Consider the following 20836-nt stretch of genomic DNA (forward strand, 5'->3'; position numbering starts at 1 on the left):
GTATTCCTCTTTTCCATCTGTTTATCATTGAACATGACAGTTTTTGGAAATTTAAACAAATATCTTCTTGCTTTTTACCCAGTTCTTCTTCCCTCTATTATAGCCTTGTTTCGTTTATTTTCCGAAGTCTTGTTTCTCTCTCCCGGTATAACAATTTGTCTAAGAAATTATCTCGTATGTCTTTCTTTATATATCATGCTTTTTAATCTTTTGCGTACATGATATATCTTAGTTCGCATCTATCCTATATAGTACTAAAAAATTACAATAACAGTTTATTTGAGATCCAAGTTATTTGACTTTTTTCTTTGTTTTTCCTCTGTTAAATCCGGCATATTTGGGGTGAAGGGTAATAAACATAATTTTTCTCTGACCTTTACTTTTGATTGTATATTGTAAACTAAAGAAAACAATAAGACTCGTTACTTTGCTTAAATAATACGTATTGATGTTGATTCTGTTTTTGTGTTAAACGAATACAAAATGTAACTTATGGAGTTCTAGTGATAACTAGGGACCAGTACAGTTCAACCACGTCGGGTATGTTACAGTTTTCCACACAGGCAATGGATGAAGTTTACTCAGTATCATGAATTAATTCTAGTTAGAATGGATTAAAGATCTAGGGATTAAATGCTTTTCACGAGATAAAAGGTCCTGGACTCAACTACTGGTGTGGTTGTGGGTACACACTATCCAGGATTCTCATACTAGAACGAAATAGCTGTTCACTACTTCCGGGCTTTTAAAAGTTGTCTAACTAAGATCAGTCAGGAATGGAAACTTCGAAAATTCAGTAATTTTCACAAACTTCCTATTTTTAGTAAATGTGCCAATCAAGTTTTTTAAAAGAGATAGAAAAGTTCGTACTTATTGGACGTTTGTTTCAGTGAAATTTTTTAAATAAATACCGTTCATCCTTATTATCCGCAGTTTTAAAATTGAGAAGGCTATTGAGTGCAATAAGATTTGTGCTATAGCGCACTTGATTTTACACAGGGATATTTTGTTAAAATCTATTTTCCAGTTCCTATTGTTAGTTTAAAATTTCATAAAACGATATATCTTTTATTCGAATGAGAATAAATTTCGTCTTGATGTTATCAAGTAGGAGCTGAAGAGTAAGCGTACAGTCAAGTTCGTTTTAAGTTTTCGTAGACTTGTTTTCTCACAAGATAAGCAATTCAACTTGAAAACTGAAATTTTTGGTTTAATGATTTTTCAATTAATCACGAAATTGGTATAAAAATGAAAATAAAGATTTATTTAATATATTATCTTAGAAGATAAAGAACTGAATTTATATCAACACACAAGATCTTTCATGATTATAATGCTGGTCATTTGTGTTATGAGATTTGTTCAAGTGAACTGTCTTATCTTTGTCAGTATGGGATTGTGGAGATTGCTGAACTTCATTGAAATCACGAATCGATACAATTTGGATAACCATTGCAAACGTGGAAGCACTAGATAGCCGTTTTGTCCTAGTATGAGATTCCTCGGTAGTGCATCCACAATTTAGAATCAAACCCAGGACATTCAGTCTAACGCTCTAACGTTTAACCTCTAGACCACTGAGCCGGTATGGAACGGCCACGGCTTCTTTCTAGAGTACTGGGAATGCCCACACTCGGAATTGTAAAGGTTAGGTGATCTGGAAGTTCCGGATGCGATTCCTCATAGGATCGTTTACTCACTGCTGAGGAACTACATACCAGGCCGAAACAGCTTTTCAGTGTTTGTTACTTTTCACTGATTGCCTAATTAAGATTAATTTTTGACGTAAAGTATGGAAATCAACTATCTCTACTAGCGCTCTTTTTGTGATCTTTGATTACCGAATCGGAGAAACCTTTTGATCATTTCAAATGTATGTAGGTTAATGAAAGCGAAAATATGTCAAAGCTGTTCTACCAATAATTCATCGTTTGGGATGAAAATGGTGCAAATACATGAACTTCGAGCACTCAATTACTATCACTAGCCCTGACATACTATCAATCTTATTCAGTGATATGCTATGGCTCTGACTAATATACATAATTTCTTCAAGTACATTATTGGATTTTTCCTTACTTTCATTTCTACTAGTTTAACTTATTAATCAATAGGCTAAAAAAATCATGAACTGACCAATTTCAAAAACCTGAAAGCTGTTTTGTCTTAGTATGGGATTCTTTAGCAGTGCTCATTAACAATTCTGCGCTCGGCGATCAAACATAAGACCTTCGATCTTTTGCACAAACGCTTAACCTCTAAATCACTGAGCTGACATCCAACGTTGTTAATAACTAACTCCAATCAATCCACTACATTACGCGACCCTATACTGAAGATTAGCAAAGCTATTTAAACATGCTATCCATTCATCGGTACTCTTTACTCTAATTTTAGTGGTAGTGTAGTAAACAGAGGTTTGAATAGTTTTTTCTGGTTAGCGTTTTTCAAACCTCTGTCTACTAAAATAAATCTGGAACTCAAAACAACTGTCAACCAACACCAAGATCAGGATTTTCAATACAAATGTCAAGACAGTTCTACTGTATGGGGCGGATACCTGGAGAACTACGAAAGCCATGATCCAGAAGATACAAGTGTTTATTAACAGTTGTCTACGCAAAATACTTCGGATCAGTTGGCCAGATACTATCAGCGACAACCCACTGTGGGAGAGAACAAACCAGATCCCAGCGGAGGAAGAAATCAGGGAGAAGCGCTGGAAGTGGATAGGACACATATTGAGGAAAGCACCCAACTGCGTCACAAGACAAGCCCTCACATGGAATCCTGAAGGCCAAAGGAGGAGAGGAAGACCAAAGAACACATTACGCCGGGAAATGGTGACAGACATGAGAAAAATGAACAAGAATCGGATAGAACTATAAAAGAAGGCTCAGGACGGAGTGGGTTGGAGAATGCTGGTCGGCGGCCTATTCTCCATTAGGAGTAACAGGCGTAAGTAAGTAAGTAGCAAACAGAACAGGGGTGGGCGATAATCGGATATATTTGACACAAAATTACTGGACTTGCTAATAAAATCTAACAATCATATAGTAAATGCTTAATTTACAAAATGTCCATCAATTGTCTCAAAATGACTCAGACTTCATTGTTCTTGGATTTTCATACAACTTGCATTCTGTTTCCATTCTTTACTGTTCGATCCTCTTGTCTCTCTACTGCCAGACCTTCTATTCACGACTAACATCATATACTACTTGTGTCGATATAAGTAGCACACACCACATTAGTAACAATACGATTAAAAGAGAATGGATTCAATATCTGTTATAAACTGTGTTATATCCTTTATTGCTGTAATACCGCATAATGTTTCGCTTTCTCTTAGTTTGTATGTGTTATGTATGTATGGATGCTGCAGTATTCAATAGTAAACTGATTGAATATTTGAATAATTAAAATTCACAATGGAATAAGTTGATATTGAAGATCATTTGCCTTAATCACTTTTTTATTTTCTATTATAATTTTGCTTCATTTTCGAAGTATTAATTATGATTAGAAATGTGGTTGTGATCGATTATGATCAGATCTATGTAATTGTGAGATTTTCACTTTAGTTTAAATATTAGGTGATATTTTCGAATGGATATGAGAGAACGCTTGATCGGTGTTATAAAAAAATACTAATTCATTGTTCATCTAACTATTAAACTTTTTCATGTGTACATGATCTGTGAACTTTGTGATTATGAGTGCATAAGGCAAATAGAGTCAATGTCTTAGGCGTGCAGTAGCATCAATGAATTTATTCATTATCCTCCTTACTAGTCACCTTCAACTTTAGGCCATTTATTCTCTAATCTGACTTTTTATCTAAGACATTTTTTTGGTTATTTGCTATTGGTGTCATTAAGTATTTATTGTTATTATTATTTACGTTTTCTATTGATTTGCTTTTATTTTTCTCGATGTATTTCCAAACGGTGCCGACTTAAACTGATACTGTTATCGTGTCTTTGTCGTAAATGTTTTCTCTGACCAGTTGAAATCAAGGATTACTGTATGGGTTATCCCATCATATTCATAGACGACATTGTACTAGTATGAATTACTGAAAATACATTAAATTTATATTTGGTTCAACAATGTAGTATTCATTGCAATAGAAAAAGTGGGCTCCGACCAGGAAATTTGCACAATAGTCGAATCTAATAGCAAGCAGTGCTTTCCCAACAAAGCGTTTATTCATTATTAGCACTAACAAGTTCAGTGGTTACTTACTTCATTAATATAGACTACCGAAGAGAAGAAATGCATATTAAAGAGGACTATAATTGTTTCCAAAATATCAGAGTGATACGTTTTTTGTTCCTGACAGATTTAGTCATTATCATGACACCAATTTATCATATAATACAATATAGTGAGGTGGTTCAGTGGTTAAGACGTCCAACTTTCGTCAACTAAGTCGTAGTTGCGAACCCTGTTCCACCTATTTTAATTCGGGCAACTGGCTGCTGTCACTAGCTCTCACACTTAAAGTATGGCTCAATGTCAAATGCACTAGTCTGTACCTGGTAATTTGTTTGATAATAATAATAATTAGTATTAATATTTATGTTAAGTAGTCTGTATTATTTGTACAAATCATGTGAACTATTTGTCGTTGAGATACGGTTAAGGAAAAACACCATTTAGGTTATATTACTTTATATGAGTTCACTTGAAAAGTGACTGTTAATTTTTCTTCTTTTAAGTTAATGATATTAAAGTGTTTGTCTGTGCATATACTTATGTGTTTAGAAAATGGTTACTGTTGATAATGATATACAGCATATTTTTCTCATTACTTGCTTATGTCACTTTTCACAGGGTTTTTAGTGAGACTATATATATATATATATATATATATATATATATATATATATATATATATATATATATATATACTATCGCTAGATTGTTTTACTGATATCATCAGATAATATTTCTTGTTTCTTTATCAATTAATTCCAAACTATGACCTAAATATTTTCAATTCTTTAATAAATATGATATCAAGATTAAAAGTTTCGTTTTTTTTTTCAGTAGGTGAGATCGAGATTCTTAGTACAACAATTAGTAGACTTGTGAAACTATCAAATTTACCCGTTAATTTCATCATTAGGTCTTTGATATCTAAAAACTACTGATCAATTGTGTTTGTCTATGGAAATATTGTACTAGGTTACACCCACTATTGCTAGTAATGATTTACATTTGTATACCAGGTACGGGGTCGTATATTCTAGTTCGAAATCCATGTGTGCATATATGTGAGGGCTGGTGATACAATTCATTTGTTCAAACTAGGGTCAATGGAATAATATTTAGACTTTTTTTAGTTTTTTAATTGAAATCCAAGTGGATTGTTCATTAAGCCAACGATCCACATAAGCTGATGATAAATGAAGTGGTCTTAGTTTGCGAAATTCCAGATGATTATTTACGAAATTATATAATTAAAGGTTTGTTCTCATTGAAAATTACTTTAAAATGTATTACAATCAAGAATTATGTTTAAGATTGCATTATCCACTTGAGTATAACATTCCGTCAAATATCGTCATGAAAATAGTAATTCCTTGAATTCAATTTAATGTCGATTTCTAGATGAATTATTGAATAACATATAACTAATTAAACTAGTATTACAGATAAATTTACTGATTGATTTGAGGCAATGTATATTCACGATTGCATTTCACAACTGTTACTTCTGCCAAATCTAATTATTGATATTTAATTTGCTTATTGTTCACAACATACAACAAGTGTTTAATACGCAGAAGATATATATATATATATATATATATATAAGTATGGGATAAAACGAAAAACCAGTTTTGAAATCAATTTTTTTTACTTCTGACAGTGATTAAACTTTTTATTGCTTGTGAGTACTTCTCACACCTTGGTTTTACGGAGTTTTTGTTTTCGGTTTCTCTTGTCGTTTCGTCTATTTGTTTTCTTTCTTCTTCCTTTTCTTCTTAACTGGAATATTTTAGGATTTTTGAAATTTGGTTCTTCAACAGTTGTAATTCTTATATGCATAGTCAGAACTGACTGACATTATCAAAATATATGGTAGGTTGGTAAAGGGAGGCGAATAAGGCATGAAATTGACTCTGCTCTTATACATCACGTGACTATCGTCCATAAGCACTTATAATACAAACTGATTTGATAAGTTTTTATTGTTTAGAAGAAAGAAAATACACTCTTACTGTAAGACTATTTTATTGACATCTCTGTTATTAGAACAGTGTATATGAGCTAACAATATTGTTTTCGATTAGTTCCTCATCAGGCTGTACTCTAATATACAGTAGTATTTATATGTATATATGAAGTTATTAAATCAATCAAGTGAGTTTGTGATTCAGTGATGATAGTGGGATAGATTGCATAAATAAACATAATAAATAGAAAGTACAAATTGAGTGTAATGACAGGTGTACTAGTTGTGGTAAGAATAATAAAGGCTTGTATCCGTATTTCATAGTGGGAATTAGGTCAAAAAATATAGATGCTGAGATAACATGCATAAAAACTATAATATTATGTAATAAGAGGTGTTCAGATAATTGGACAATGAAGCCTATATTTGAGGAAAAAATAGGTGGCAGGGGTTGGAGATCAATAAACGAAGAGTATGGAAAATAGTAATAAATAAAATCATTTATTAAGGCCAAGGAAGAGAAAAAGTGTGTTACAAATTCCTTATGAATGCAAAGACTTGGACTGTTAGCTGGAATCCCTGAAGCTTCTGCTATGTGTAAGAGACGAAATCGAACCCCATAAGGAAAACTAGTAGGAATACGACAAATCACTTTAAATGATCTATTTCTGTTTACTACATCACCGCTATCGATCAAGTGTGATAGAATAAAGCTACGTTTTGTTTTGACTGTATCCTTTCTTAACAACGAAGGAAGTAAAGCGTTTCTTCCATATTTCGCGCCTTTTCTCTCGTGTTCAAGTTTCTGCGTAGATTTAGCCTGGGGGTTACTAGAAGAGCTTAGGAACCGAATCTAGCATTCATTTAGAGGACTTATCAATAGCTTTCTCCATAGGAGCAGCTGAATTCGTAGATACACATAGATGTGGCAAAGTGGAATAGTAGTGTTATAATCTCTTTCTTCTTACGGTTATGACCCAGCTATTCCTATTGTTTAGTATTCTTGGACACCGATTCACTCGACAAGTCCCCAGATCAGAACACAGTTGAACAAGAAGGAGATCATATTCCAAATAACAAGGTTAGATGGAAGCAAGAAGCAAGTCAGAAGCACAATAGGGAAAACGTCGGTATATTTATAGTTTTTTACATAAGAAGATTCCAGAGTATTCTCCGACTATCGACTAGTGCTGATTGGATAAGAATCAGCCAATCAGCGTGCACCAAAGCAATCATGCATTGAGCATGCTTTAATCTAGTCTATGTCCCGCTAACACCTCCCCTCTGAGCAGATTCGTAGGATCTGGTGCTAGGGTCCAACTGCAACCGAGTGACTGGCCTGTGCTTTCGATTAGTCCATCGTCTAGGCAATAAAGAAGTATCACTCTTTTCTTGCACAGAAACTGATGTGTCTATTCCCGGCGTTTTGATTTCAAAGGTGTCTAGCAGAACATCAAGAGGTAATCGATATTGAATCTTGTTGCTGGCTATCGAGGTTGCTTTCAATTGGTTAGCATGACGTACCCAAACTTCCGAGCCAACTGACACCTCGTAAACCACACTCCCCTTCTTTTTCAAGATCCGACCAGCTGTCCATGTAGGATGTTTCCCACGATAGTCCATAGCAAGCACTTTTTGTCCCACCGTGAACAATCGTCTTTGTGCCCCATGATGTCGGTTAAACTGATTCTCCATCGATGGGTTTCGTTGGGGTTCAATAGCTGGCGTAGGACGGATGACATCGAAATGTGTTCGTATCTTTCTGCCAAGTAGAGCTTCTGCTGGAGAGACCCCGTTAATTGTCTGAGGGTTCGGTGTAGAACGATAAATAAACAGGAACCTCTCTAAGATATCTTCAGTGGTCCCTTCCCCTTTGGATTTTTTAGAGCATTTTTAAATGTACTCACAAAGCGTTCCACTTGGCCATTTGATTGGGGATGGTATGGAGGTGTTCGGAGGTGCTGGATTCCGTTCTGCCGACAAAATTGTGAGATTTCGGACGTAAACTGTGTTCCGTTGTCACTAACTATCAATTCCGGGATTCCAAAACGACTGAATAGTTGACGTAGTTTACTGACTGTGCAGCTTGCAGTCGGGTGTTCCATGAGAAAAATTTCTGGCCACTTGCTGTATGCATCAACCACCAAAAGGTAAGTTTGTCCATGAAGTGGACCAGCAAAGTCCAAATGTATACGCTGCCACGGTGACTGTGGTATTGGCCATGATTGCAGCTCTGCTTTTCGCGGTGCTTTTGTTGCTAATGCACATTTGGTACACGAGCGGGATAGCTGCTCCAGTAAGGTGTCTAAATGCGGCCAGTATACATAACTTCGTGCTAGTGCTTTCATGCGATTTGTTCCAGGATGTCCTGCATGCAACTGTTCAAGCACTGCTGGTTGTAGCTTCTTGGGAATTATGACACGTTCGGCCAACAGCAGACAGTCATCGATGATTGAAAGAGAGAGTCTTCGCTGGTAAAACTGTTGAAGCTCTGTGGAATAGATTTTCGAGGGCCACCCTTCTAGGTGGAACTTTCTAACTTCTTGTAGTGCTGGGTCTCGAAGCGTTTCTTCCCTGACTTCATCTGACGACACTGGAGTGTTTCGAATGGCATCTGCCACTATACTTCGTATTTCTGGGTCTACTGCTGTGGAGGCAATGATTATATCCTCTGGTCCAGGATGTTGAACTCCAATTAATCGGGAGAGAGCGTCAGCTTGACCGATAGTATTTGTCGACTGATACTTGATATTAAAATCATAACTCAGGAGCATTGTTGCCCAGCGCTGTAGTCTATTAGCCGTATAGACAGGGATTCCTTTCTTAGAACCAAAGATTGCAATCAAAGGTTTGTGATCTGTCAGTAGAGTAAATGTACGACCATAGAGCATTTTATGAAATCTTTTGACTGCGAAAATGATTGCAAGAGCTTCCTTTTCAATTTGGCTGTAGTTTCGCTCGGCTGGAGTAAGTGATCTAGCAGCATGGGCAATTGTCTTTTCTGATTTATCCGGAAACACGTGAGATATCACTGCTCCAACTCCATGACTAGAGGCATCAGATGCAACAACAATTTCCAAGCTGGGATCGAAGTGCGTCAAAAGAATCTTTGAGCTGAGCATTGATTTGACTCTGTCAAAAGATGCTTGACATTCTGCTGACCACTGTCAAGGTTTATCTTTCGATAGTAATTCATTTAGGGGACCTCTCACTCGGTGCATTTCAGGCAAGAATGTGCTGTAATGACTGATTAACCCCAGGAAGGATCTTAATGAAGAAACATCAGTTGGTGCAGGCATCTTCTGAATGGCTTCGATGTTGGCAGGGTCTGGTCGGCGACCGTTCTTATCTAAGATAAAACCAAGGTATTTGATCGAATGCATGAAGAAGATACATTTTTCCTCACGTAGTTGGAAACCATACTCCAACACTCGGTTAAGAACTTGGTGTAGTCGATCAGAAAGTTCACTGTCAGTTGAACCCATAACTATGATATCATCTAGATAAGCTGCTGTACCAGGTATACCTGTTAGCATCGTATCCATTATTTGCTGAAAGATGGCGGGTGCGGTCTTGATGCCAAATGGTAGACGGGTGTATTGAAATAACCCTCGATGAGTGTTAATGGTCAGAAGCTCTCTACTATCTTCATCTACTTCCACTTGGAGATAAGCATCGGAGAAGTCTATTTTCGCGAAACATGTCCCACCATTAAGCTTGGCAAACAGGTCTTCCGGAACTGGTAAGGGATATTGATATACATCTAATGCAGCATTTAAACCGGTCGAGAAATCGGCACATATGCGTATAGTCCCATTGGCCTTCTTAATCACTACAATCGGTGCGGCCCATGCAGAGTAGTCAACTGGTCGGATTACACCAGCCTGCTGCAAGCGATTAAGTTCCTGGTCGACTAGCTCAAGAGCAGCATATGGTACAGGACGTCTCGGGCGAAAAATAGGTATGGCATCTGGTCTTACTGGTAAGTGCGCTTTCATCTTGGTACAGTGGCCAAGGCTATTCTGAAAAACAGAGGCAAACTTTCTTTTCAGTTTTTCTAGTAACCTTTCACCTGTCTTCTTTGGAAGTACTGGGGTGTCCAATGATGAATACGATACGTTACAGACACTGTTAATTGGTATATCCATTATTCCAAGTTTGTCTAGCATATCTAGACCAAGAAGATCAAGGTTCGGCCGTTCTGTTAGGTAACATATTCCTGTACAGTTAGTTCCATTGAAGGAAAATTCACACTGTAATTCACCAACCAGTTTTAGCACACCACCTGATGCGTTTTTAGCCGTTTTTTTAGATGGCTTCATTGGCGGTTTACCCAGTAAGTTATACGTTTCTCTAGACACTAACGTGATATCTGATGCCGTGTCAATTTGAAGACGAGCTGATATGCCGTTTATCTGTATGGTAACATACTTTCTCTGAATGTCATAGTTTGTTTGAAAGGCAGCTACCAAAGAAAGAGATTTGGACTCGGCTGACATATCTTCCTCATTTTTATAAGAAATTTCATCAAAATTACATGCATTATTCTGAGAACCCATATCTGATACATTGTCATTAGAAATCGGATAAGCTGATTCAATATAAATTTCTGTCTCACAATGATTTTGAGTAACATTCAGTATATTTGGGTTCATCGTGTCACTGCAGTTATTTTCTGAATACGAGTCCCCATAGCTTTTTCGGCTAATATCACGTGGACCATAATTTTGTTCTAGCTGAAGTTTATTTTCAGAGCTAGACAGGACCAGTAGTGTTTCATTCAATTCTGGACTCCGGGCTTCATCTACAGGGTCTGGCTCTTCATCATTTCGTATTGCCACAACTTTATGAGCATTCAGCACAGTATTTTCTTGCTGTGAGCCGGACACGTTACAAATATTACGTTCTGATTCAGGTATAAAGGGATTTGAACCCTCCACTAGACATGCTTCTGAAATGTCTGTTACTGCATCATAAACAGATTTCTTATTTTCTGGTCGAGTGAAAAGTGTGCTCAATAGTTGTTGTTGCAAGGCTAACAACTGCTGGTGCTGTAATATTAACCGCAACTGTTCTAAAGAAACCGCCATTTTTCTTTAGTTTTTCCCCGTCGCCACTGTTATAATCTCTTTCTTCTTACGGTTATGACCCAGCTATTCCTATTGTTTAGTATTCTTGGACACCGATTCACTCGACAAGTCCCCAAATCAGAACACAGTTGAACAAGAAGGAGATCATATTCCAAATAACAAGGTTAGATGGAAGCAAGAAGCAAGTCAGAAGCACAATAGGGAAAACGTCGGTATATTTATAGTTTTTTACATAAGAAGATTCCAGAGTATTCTCCGACTATCGACTAGTGCTGATTGGATAAGAATCAGCCAATCAGCGTGCACCAAAGCAATCATGCATTGAGCATGCTTTAATCTAGTCTATGTCCCGCTAACAAGTAGTATGGTAGTTCTTGAAATATTCAGTCGTGTTTGTTTTTATTTTTGTTTAGCTATAAATCCTTTGAGCTTTATCCAATTGTAGTGTTCTGAATTTATTTGTGTATCATACGAATATCTTTAGAATAAACGTCTCCCGGTTTCGTGAACATATGGTAATACTCATTGGTGTGTATTAATGGCACCCAATAGTGTTGAATTGGTAACTTCGAATAAATTGAGCATTAGGGAGATTGTTATAAATAAATAAATTTATTTGTAATATTCTAATGAGTAGAAAAATTAAATTTTCTACCCATTAGGATATTACAAATATATTAATTTATTTACTAGGTACCTTATGTTACGGTTTATAATCGTGGTCATCATCTGTGTGACTTGTAATAACTTTCATAGTAAGACTGAACTAATGATGAGCTCGTAGCTAGGATACTGAATATATACTTTGTTACCTGAAACTTGACCAATTAGTCCCAGTTATTGGTGTCACCCTCTTCAATTACTCATGCTACATACTAGCACTATTTCGTTATGTTAATCTTGCCTCTGACTACAATCTCTGTAAATTCTCAGTTCAATCTAGAAAGTATCTACTTCAATACTTAAAAGTTGTTTCTAATATTTCGTATGTTCTAGATTTAACAAAAATTTATTTAAAACAAAATTAGTTGTTTGTTTTTTCCTAATTCTTTCAATGGTTAAGATCATGAGTCAGTTGAAGCTAGACCACCATGTAAAACCTGGAAGCACTGAACGGCCGTTCCGTCCTATTGTGGGACTCCTCAGCAGTGCGCATACACGACCTCGCCCCCTGCGGCTCAGTGGTCTAGTGGTTAAGTGCTCGCGCGCGAAACCAGTAGGTCCTGGTTTCGAATCTCGCAGGGCGCGAGGTCGTGGATGCGCACTGCTGAGGAGCCCCATAATAGGACGAAACGGCCGTCCAGTGCTTCCTGGTTTTCCATGGTGGTCTAGCTTCAACTGACTCATAATCTAAACCCTTGAAATTACTACAATCTCCACAAAACCCATCTGATATTTTCCTGATTCTGTTTTCATATTTTATTAATACTGCTAAAACTTTTTCAAATACATGATATGGACTTTAAATAAACTTTCAATCAAATATCTTCAAATATGTAACCTTTAATATAGAAAACCATTATTTTATTGTATGTATTCTGTTAAGAGCCAAGATTAAAATACAATATGGTGTTTTTTTTAAATCCAAAAATCGATGTAAGAACGTAATTCATGTAACTCAATGCTTGTTTTCAACTGCAAATCTGTGATTGATTAATATAACATGAATTTTTTTAAAGTTACCATCATTCGTTGATGATAGATAGTCACGTTTGAAATAACATTACATATTAAGATTTTGTACCATCTCTACTAACTAAATCCGATAAGTTGATGATATTAAAATTGTATCCTTCAAAGCTTTTCATCAGGAAGAAGTAAATCATCATTGAGAGGTTTTGCACAACTAGCTCTTCCATAGTGTACAGGACAATGTAGAATGTAAGTTTTTGTTAACATCAAAGAATGTGATAGACCACTGATTTATTCTTTACAATGAATTTTCATTCAAAAACGTTTTTTAAAGATTAATAGTTATTAGGTTTGCAGTTAGTTGGGCAGATTTAATCCGGGCATTTCAAGGATTTTATACACTGTTGTCTTAATTCAAGTGAAATTAACAATGACCACAAAAATGTATGGGGAACATTTACAATCTCTAGAATATATTTTTATTTTAAAGTGTTCTTCGAACTTTGGTATCATTCCTATTACTGCGTCAATTATAATAGGTGGTGTGGAAAAGACATAGTTTACTGAATGCATGGACTTTTCTTCATTTATTTCTAACAACTATTTATATGGCGTTTAAGTGGACAGTGCTATACTTAAAATTTATATATTTTATAACGTAGATGGTAATTGATATCTACTACACTCAGTGTGCACCAATGGTAATCAATTTAGTTTGTAGTATGCATACCGAAGTCTCATCACTTTTCAGCTGATCAAAAACGAACAGGATATTTATATCAATACATTGTGGTCAACCGAAAATTCTTACAACGAACGTTTTTATTCACTCTCTGTGATGTACATTTTTAATGGTATGCAAAGATTTGAAGTGATTATGCCAATATACAGTTGACAGATTCGTCGTGTGAAAGTGGATAGTCTATATATGAAAGACAGTAATCTTCACTATTGCTTACTCACTGTAGATTCTCTTAATATATGGTTCCTGGGGTTATAAATGGAGTTGTGGTGAAATTTGGTATAGATCAGTTAATGAAGTTATGTACTTGATTCACCAAATACATCGACTCATCATATGATGTGCATACATGCTTTGAAAAAATGGTTGATAATATCTAGAATTTGACTGGGTGAAACAAATTACAAACTTTTCAGATCAAAATTTATGGTAGTAGTATTTAAAATAACAAGATCATATTGAGGAACTAGCAACTTCTTATATAATAAAAATAATTGTTTATTGAGTTCATATGAATTATTAAAAATAATGTACTCACTATTGTTCTGTTTTTAGGTGAGTCAATTTTGATACACTTATGTCACTCCAAGTTGTTACAAATTCTTTAGGTATCTTTTGACTGGCTTTATACAAACTCTCAACAAGCACCTATCAATTTATATATATGTTTGACAATAGTTATATTCTGTCCATTCTGTGAAACACTATATTCGCCTATGTAATTCATGGATTTCTTATTAGTTTCAATCTACATAGATTAGTTTCAAATAAATTGAACATCGAGTAGAAAGTTATTAATTAATATACCCTTTGTCATGTTTCAATGAGTAGGAAATTGTATTTCTCATGTTTTGTAACTTAATGTAAGACACTTCTTCAGAGTGACTTACACTGAATCACAAAACGTCAGAAATACAATTTTCTACTCATTGGGATATCATAAAAATATATTTATTACTACACAGATTAGATTTTTCTAGTATATTGGTTTTGAATTTAGAGCGTTCGATAGTATCTTCCGTGCATATTCAATCGGTGATAAATAAATTAACCTTCTAGATATATGTAGTGTGAAGCTTCATTGTTTAAGACACTTCTATACAAATTTCAAGATTTTATTCTTTTTCTTGGTTCTAGTTTTCGAAAAAAATATTTTTATTGTGCTTTATGTTTATTCACTTGTAGGATTTATCTTTACTGGCCAAAGAAGTACATCGTTTACGTGATCAAATTTCTGAACGAGAAGAAGAAATTGTTGAGTTGAAATCGGAAAGAAATAATACAAGGGTATGTTGTTTCTCAAATTTATTTAGTTATATTTTTATATTTTCATAAGCTTAAACTTAATCTATTAAATTTAACTTCTAGCTAGTGATTGTTGATGGTGAGTGAGGTGGATGCGTTCACTCCCTATCTTCCTTTAAGTTCTAGGTTTTAAACTTCTCCCATACTTTTTCAGCGAATTCATTCTTTTCGAATCATATTGTTTTCGTTTAATCTTTTCTCACAAAACTGATATTATCACTAACTCTGTGGCGTGTGCTACTTATATTGACATGATGTTAGTCGTGAATAGAAGGTCTGGCAGCAGAGAGACAAGAGGATCGAACAGTAAAGAATGGAAACAGAATACAAGTTGTATGAAAATCCAAGAACAATGAAGTCTGAGTCATTTTGAGACAATTGATGGACATTTTGTAAATTAAGCATTTACTATATGATTGTCAGATTGTATTAACAAGTCCAGTAATTTTGTGTCAAATATATCCGATTGTCGCCCACCCGTGTTCTGTTCATTACAACTCTACTATTCTTGGATTAATCATGATAGTTTCAATGGCTCTTTTGTAGTGTAACAACTTGAAAAGATCCAGATATACACCAGGTTCTACGCCGCTTAAGACTTATTAGACTTCTAACCACATTATAACTGTGTCAGCTACTTTCTGGAACATACATTTTAGAGGAAAGGTACTTAAAATTTTCGAGTAATCTGGGCATCTATGGATTAGCAAACGATAATCGTGGTTTCAGGTGAAAGTTTGTTTGACAGCAAAGCAAGCAAACAATCGTTTCTCACTCACACGCACATACACGTGCAACACTAAAAAAATGTAAAGTAGAATAGAATTTTAATGTTATATATCCTAAATGATCGAATGCACTAGACTGATATACTGTGTCTGATTGTTACACTGACCTGTAGTTTTTCCAGACTCCTCCAGTGATCGATTTTTTAAATTTGATGTGTATAATATTTAATCATATTTTCGAATCATGATTATCAAAATTTTTGACACTTATTTATGTGTAAACCTTCTTTAAAAATTAATTTCAGTTACTCTCAGATTCACCGCTTCATACTCATGTGTTACATTTAAGCATTAGGAGTAAAAACAAGAAACCATGTATCTTAATTTTCCACTGATTATACCAGTTCACTGGACTTTATGAATGTGTAAAATAACCAATCTTCAACTGAAAGATAACTAGTATCCCTCTGAAAAGAATGTTATCATTACCAATTGTTTGTTAATACTATTTTTGTGTGTGATCGATGAACAAGCTGTAGCTCGATTAAGGTAGTGTGTTTACTTTCATTTAAAGTCAATTTATGAATAGTGTACAATTGTATGTTATGGAGAAGTAGATAAATGATAATGTTGATGATCATGAGAAGAGGATAACGAGGTCGATAAACTGTTTGATTATTTTTATTGTGTTAAATAAATAATCCAGTTTATCGTTTTATTCTTAGGTGGTAGATCACTTTTTAAAATTTTTGTATAGTGAATGAGTTTTGCTACTTTTAATATAAGATGAATCTTTAAATCATATGTATTTTATTATTTTAGGGAGTTTTTGGAAACTTTTAGGTTTTTAAAGTCTATATCACGGAATGATCTTAGTTAGGCAGCTACTGAAAACCAGAGAGCAATGAATAACGTTTGTCCTAATCTGGGACTCCTCACTAGCATACATACATATTTCTACTTTGGATCGAACTCTGGACGTTTGGATTTCCTGTTGAGCTCTTTAGGTCATTGAGTCAAGGTTTAGTAGTTTGTATATCTGGTTTAAATTAAATCACCAACTCACTGGTATGGATGTTGGGCTCATGCAATACAGGCTGCAAGTTCTGGACTTAATAGTTTGTGGGATGGTCTTATGTGTTGAGGATTTCTGTACTTGTATAAAACAACTCTACAGTGCTTCTTGGTTTTTAATGGTTGTTTAACTAAGGTCGATTTATCATATTGTAATGTATAAAATAATTTAATTAATCAAATATATGTTATTCCTTATTTTATTGACAGAATAAAATCTCTTTCCTTTTTTATTATTGTTTTTTAATTGATTTATCTCAGCTTCTTTTAGAACATTTAGAATGTTTAGTTGCTAGACATGAACGTTCATTAAGAATGACAGTTGTAAAACGACAAGTAAATAGTCCTGGTGGTGTTAGTTCTGAAGTCGAAGTATTAAAAGCATTAAAATCATTATTTGAACATCATAAAGCATTAGATGAACGTGTACGTGAACGTTTACGTACAGCATTAGAACGTGGTGCACAACTAGAAGAAGAAGTGCGTTCATCTGCTGCTGATCGTGCTGCATTAAGAGAACAATTAGCTGCAGCATTAGCTGGTGTAGCTGCTGCTGCAACAGCAGTTCAACAAAGACAACAACAACAAATTGTATCAACTGTGAATGGAAATGGAAATGGTAAGTTTTATTTTTTAAAATATTTAATTTTGGTTCATTATCATTGTTTATTTCTTTTCAGCATTATTCATTTATTCATTATTAGAAGTTGAATATTTCCATTTTGAGTATCTGAGTAATTATCATTTAGGCATTTGTTTTCAGTTAAGAAACATTCATAAAAATGTTACATATAAACTTTTAGCTTTCTAACTTAATCTACTATAAATAAGACATGCTCGTGATAGGAAGATAAACTTAAAGTAAGTCCTGAGAGATAAGTGAATTAGTGGAAATTGTTATGATTTGAATTAACGGAGTGAAAAATAAAATTAAGTGGTAATGCTGTTAGTAGTGGAAAGTAGAAGAAGCAATAAAGAGTAAGTTAAAAGAATCAATGACAATTGGTAATTGAAAAAATATGCATAGTTTAGAAGGCTGATCTATTTTTAATATCTCACTTCTCCTGTAGATATAACACAATGAAGTAGTTGGTGGCTTGGTGTTGTGAAGGAGTCTTTTTAACAATTGATAATACGAAATTTCTCTATTGTTATAATCAGTGAGTGGAATGTTAGTCTTTGGATGATGTGGCTGAATGATGGATATTTACTAAACTGTAGTATTGACACAAATACTTGAGTGACTAAAAATCAAGAAAACCGGAGTTCAGATGAATAGGACTTTTATGTTAAAATGTTTGTTTACAATATAAAATGTTGTAGGTAGTTGGAAGGAATTAACATGTAGGTCACTCGTTCTTCATTTTGTTCAAGACCTGACTGTTAAGCCTAATTTTCAAACATCATATCACTCAGTTGGTATAAATAATTATTTTCTCAACTATTTGTATCGGTAGGAACTAATTGTCTCAGATAATCATTGCAATCAATCGGTTTGATTTTTGATATAACGGGATGAAAAGTTAAAATTAGATTGATTTGCTCATTATGATCTTTGTTAAACATTCGTTCCGTTTTAACTTGATGTGATGATTACTCAATGTAGTATATTTTTGTTTTCTGGTATAACATTCTATTCTGTATTAAATACGATATTCTTGCATCAAGTTAACATGTACTATGCTCAGCATGAGATGTAGCATATGATTTGTTATAACCTTGAGCATTTTTCATATATGTGATTTCATCCTAATTATTAATCAAAATGAGTGTACTTTCGACTATGATTGCCGTTTTTGTGTTTCGGGGTTACTAGCAGAGGTTAGGAGCCGGATCTGGCGTTGAAAAAGAAAACATATCAATTTCATTCTTAATTCCCATAAAATTACATTACAGTTAGTAGAGTTCAAAAATAAAGAAAAATGACAATTATGAGTGTAAACAGAATATACCCATTGAGATATCAAATAAGAAAGATTGGTTCAACGAAGAATTCTCTTTGCGACGAATTTATTTTCAAAGCTGTACAATCGCAAATGTCTACTTAATTTTTTTCGAAATGATAGTAATAACAACTTTAGTCATCATAAACATGGTAGTAGTAAATTGGCATAAAGAACAGTATAAAAAACGTTATTTTTATTCAGGAAACCAATAATAATTGTGTTGTTAACAGCTTGAATATTCATTATGAAGGTAAATAAAGAAATTATATTTTGAAAAAATATAAGTCTCAGCGTAATACGATGAAATGTTGAAAATCAGATGACCTGTAATCAGGAGTATCATAGGGAAACAAAAACAAATCAGTTTGCTGCTAAAATGTTTGTAGAGAAGATAGAAAGGAAGTAGATGGGATGTGACTCACTAGTTTTGCCTTTTATTAAAGTTCTAATAAGTTATAACACTAATGAATGAGTCTAGTTTTTTGGTCAGTATCTACTAAAATTCATTAAATACCTATGTTGTCTAACATTAAATGTTCATAAAGTTCGTATGGTTTGTAATTTATTTTTGTCTTTAAATCAGTTGATTCTAATCATACCACACAAATCAGTAAAGATGATCTTGATGGAAATGATGTAGGCAATAAACTAGCCTCATTACCTCCAGGTGGACCACCAATCACATCAAAAGATTCAAACGATGAAAGTTCATCGGCAGAAAATTCCGGTGTAAAATCAGTTGCATCCGTTGCTGCAGCTGCAGCGGCTGCTGCTGCGAGTGCTGTAGCTGTTGAACGTAAACTTGTTGAAGTCACTACAAAATCTAGAGATTTAGAAGCATCTAATACAACATTACAAAAAGAATTATCACGTGCTCATGATCAGGTAAATGTGACTTGTATTTTTTTGTTTTGCTTGCTTGTTTGCTATACTTTTATCTTTTATAATCTAGTGTTTAATGAAAATTTCTCACGGTTGAAGCCTGTTATAAATTGTGGCCTTTGTACCCAGTTAATATATGACGCGATACGATCGTTAATTAGAGTCACCGACTTATTGACCGGACCAATGACGCATAAACCAGTACTAGCAGCCTGGAATTCTTATTAATCCTAGTGGTTGTAGCTTCTCGCCTAACCGGACGGTTGAATCCAGAACGCATATATCAACCTGCCTTATATCGAATAATATATGTCAAACATACTTGGTTAAAATTCACTTGTTGTTTTACTTGTATCTTCCCATTGTTATTCAGGACTGGAATTGATCAGTCTCATGTTGGTATATGTGCATCCTGTGCGGATTTCCTCGATATAGCCTTAAGTCACAAGCTTTTTAAGCAAAGATGGATAGTGGCTAGCAGTGGGATCCAGGACGCGCGTGTCGTCCTATTTGGGGCTCGTCAACTGAATGTACCTGGTTTATATACAAACAAAATCAGACCACATCACACCATAAAGTAGGAAGTAACATTTGTACAAGATCAAGCCAACAGTGGCTGTGATTGTGAGAAAATGTGACTAATAGATTGAGAATAACCTGGGAATAATAAATCATAATAGTAACCAATGGGTCAAATAATAAAAGGAATATAAATATTTATAGTTTAGTTTCTTAACAGTTAAATAATGAGAATATATGTATAATATTAATCCACCCATAGTTCTCAGAAGTTACCCATAACTTAATCTTCTTTAGGATATAACGAAGTCAAATTCTAAATAATGATTTACACAGTATTACTTCATTATAATTTTCTAATGACTGAAGTATATGACGATAGCTTCTAATTGTTTTTACATCTGAACTAAATAATTATCGTTCAAGAAGCTAATCTAAATCACCCCAGTTACTTAGCAACCATTTTTGATATACTTAAATTCGATTTGAATGGAGATAAATGGCCTCATGTCATGAAATCACGTTAGTTCAACTCCAGCACCTGTTCCAATCTGTCTTTTATTGTTATTTACACTATCTACCAACTAACATTCTTCTGAACAGTTTAATAATTTCTGATTACTGTTTTATCTATGCTAAATTATCATTAGATGAAATATGAGCATTAATGTGAATAAGCAACAGTGCTATATATATATATATATATATATATATATATATATATATATATA

The 20836-nt window shown here is 34.3% G+C and overlaps 2 protein-coding genes across 3 annotated transcripts in view; one reads left to right on the top strand and one right to left on the bottom strand.

Moving 5' to 3' along the window:
* Positions 1-7301: 7301 nt before the first annotated feature.
* MS3_00007901 (uncharacterized protein) lies at positions 7302-8102 on the bottom strand. The gene has a single exon (XM_051216239.1). It carries the CDS (start codon positions 7880-7882, stop codon positions 7448-7450), a length of 435 nt encoding a protein of 144 aa, XP_051066810.1. The 5' UTR covers positions 7883-8102; the 3' UTR covers positions 7302-7447.
* Positions 8103-14836: 6734 nt separating this feature from the next.
* The window catches only part of PPFIA2_4 (Liprin-alpha-2), an 89550-nt gene continuing 83550 nt past the window's right edge, over positions 14837-20836 (top strand). Inside the window, exons 1-3 of one of the 2 annotated variants that reach the window (XM_051216241.1) lie at positions 14837-14938; positions 17020-17377; positions 19288-19589. In XM_051216241.1, the coding sequence (XP_051066811.1) occupies positions 17074-17377; positions 19288-19589 (606 nt within the window). In that variant the 5' untranslated portion in view covers positions 14837-14938; positions 17020-17073. Of the gene's footprint in view, positions 14939-17019; positions 19590-20836 lie in introns of both variants that reach the window. The other variant, XM_051216240.1, reaches the window with a different exon arrangement.

Source organism: Schistosoma haematobium, chromosome 4, assembly GCF_000699445.3.
Source record: "Schistosoma haematobium chromosome 4, whole genome shotgun sequence".
Lineage (NCBI taxonomy): Eukaryota > Metazoa > Platyhelminthes > Trematoda > Strigeidida > Schistosomatidae > Schistosoma > Schistosoma haematobium.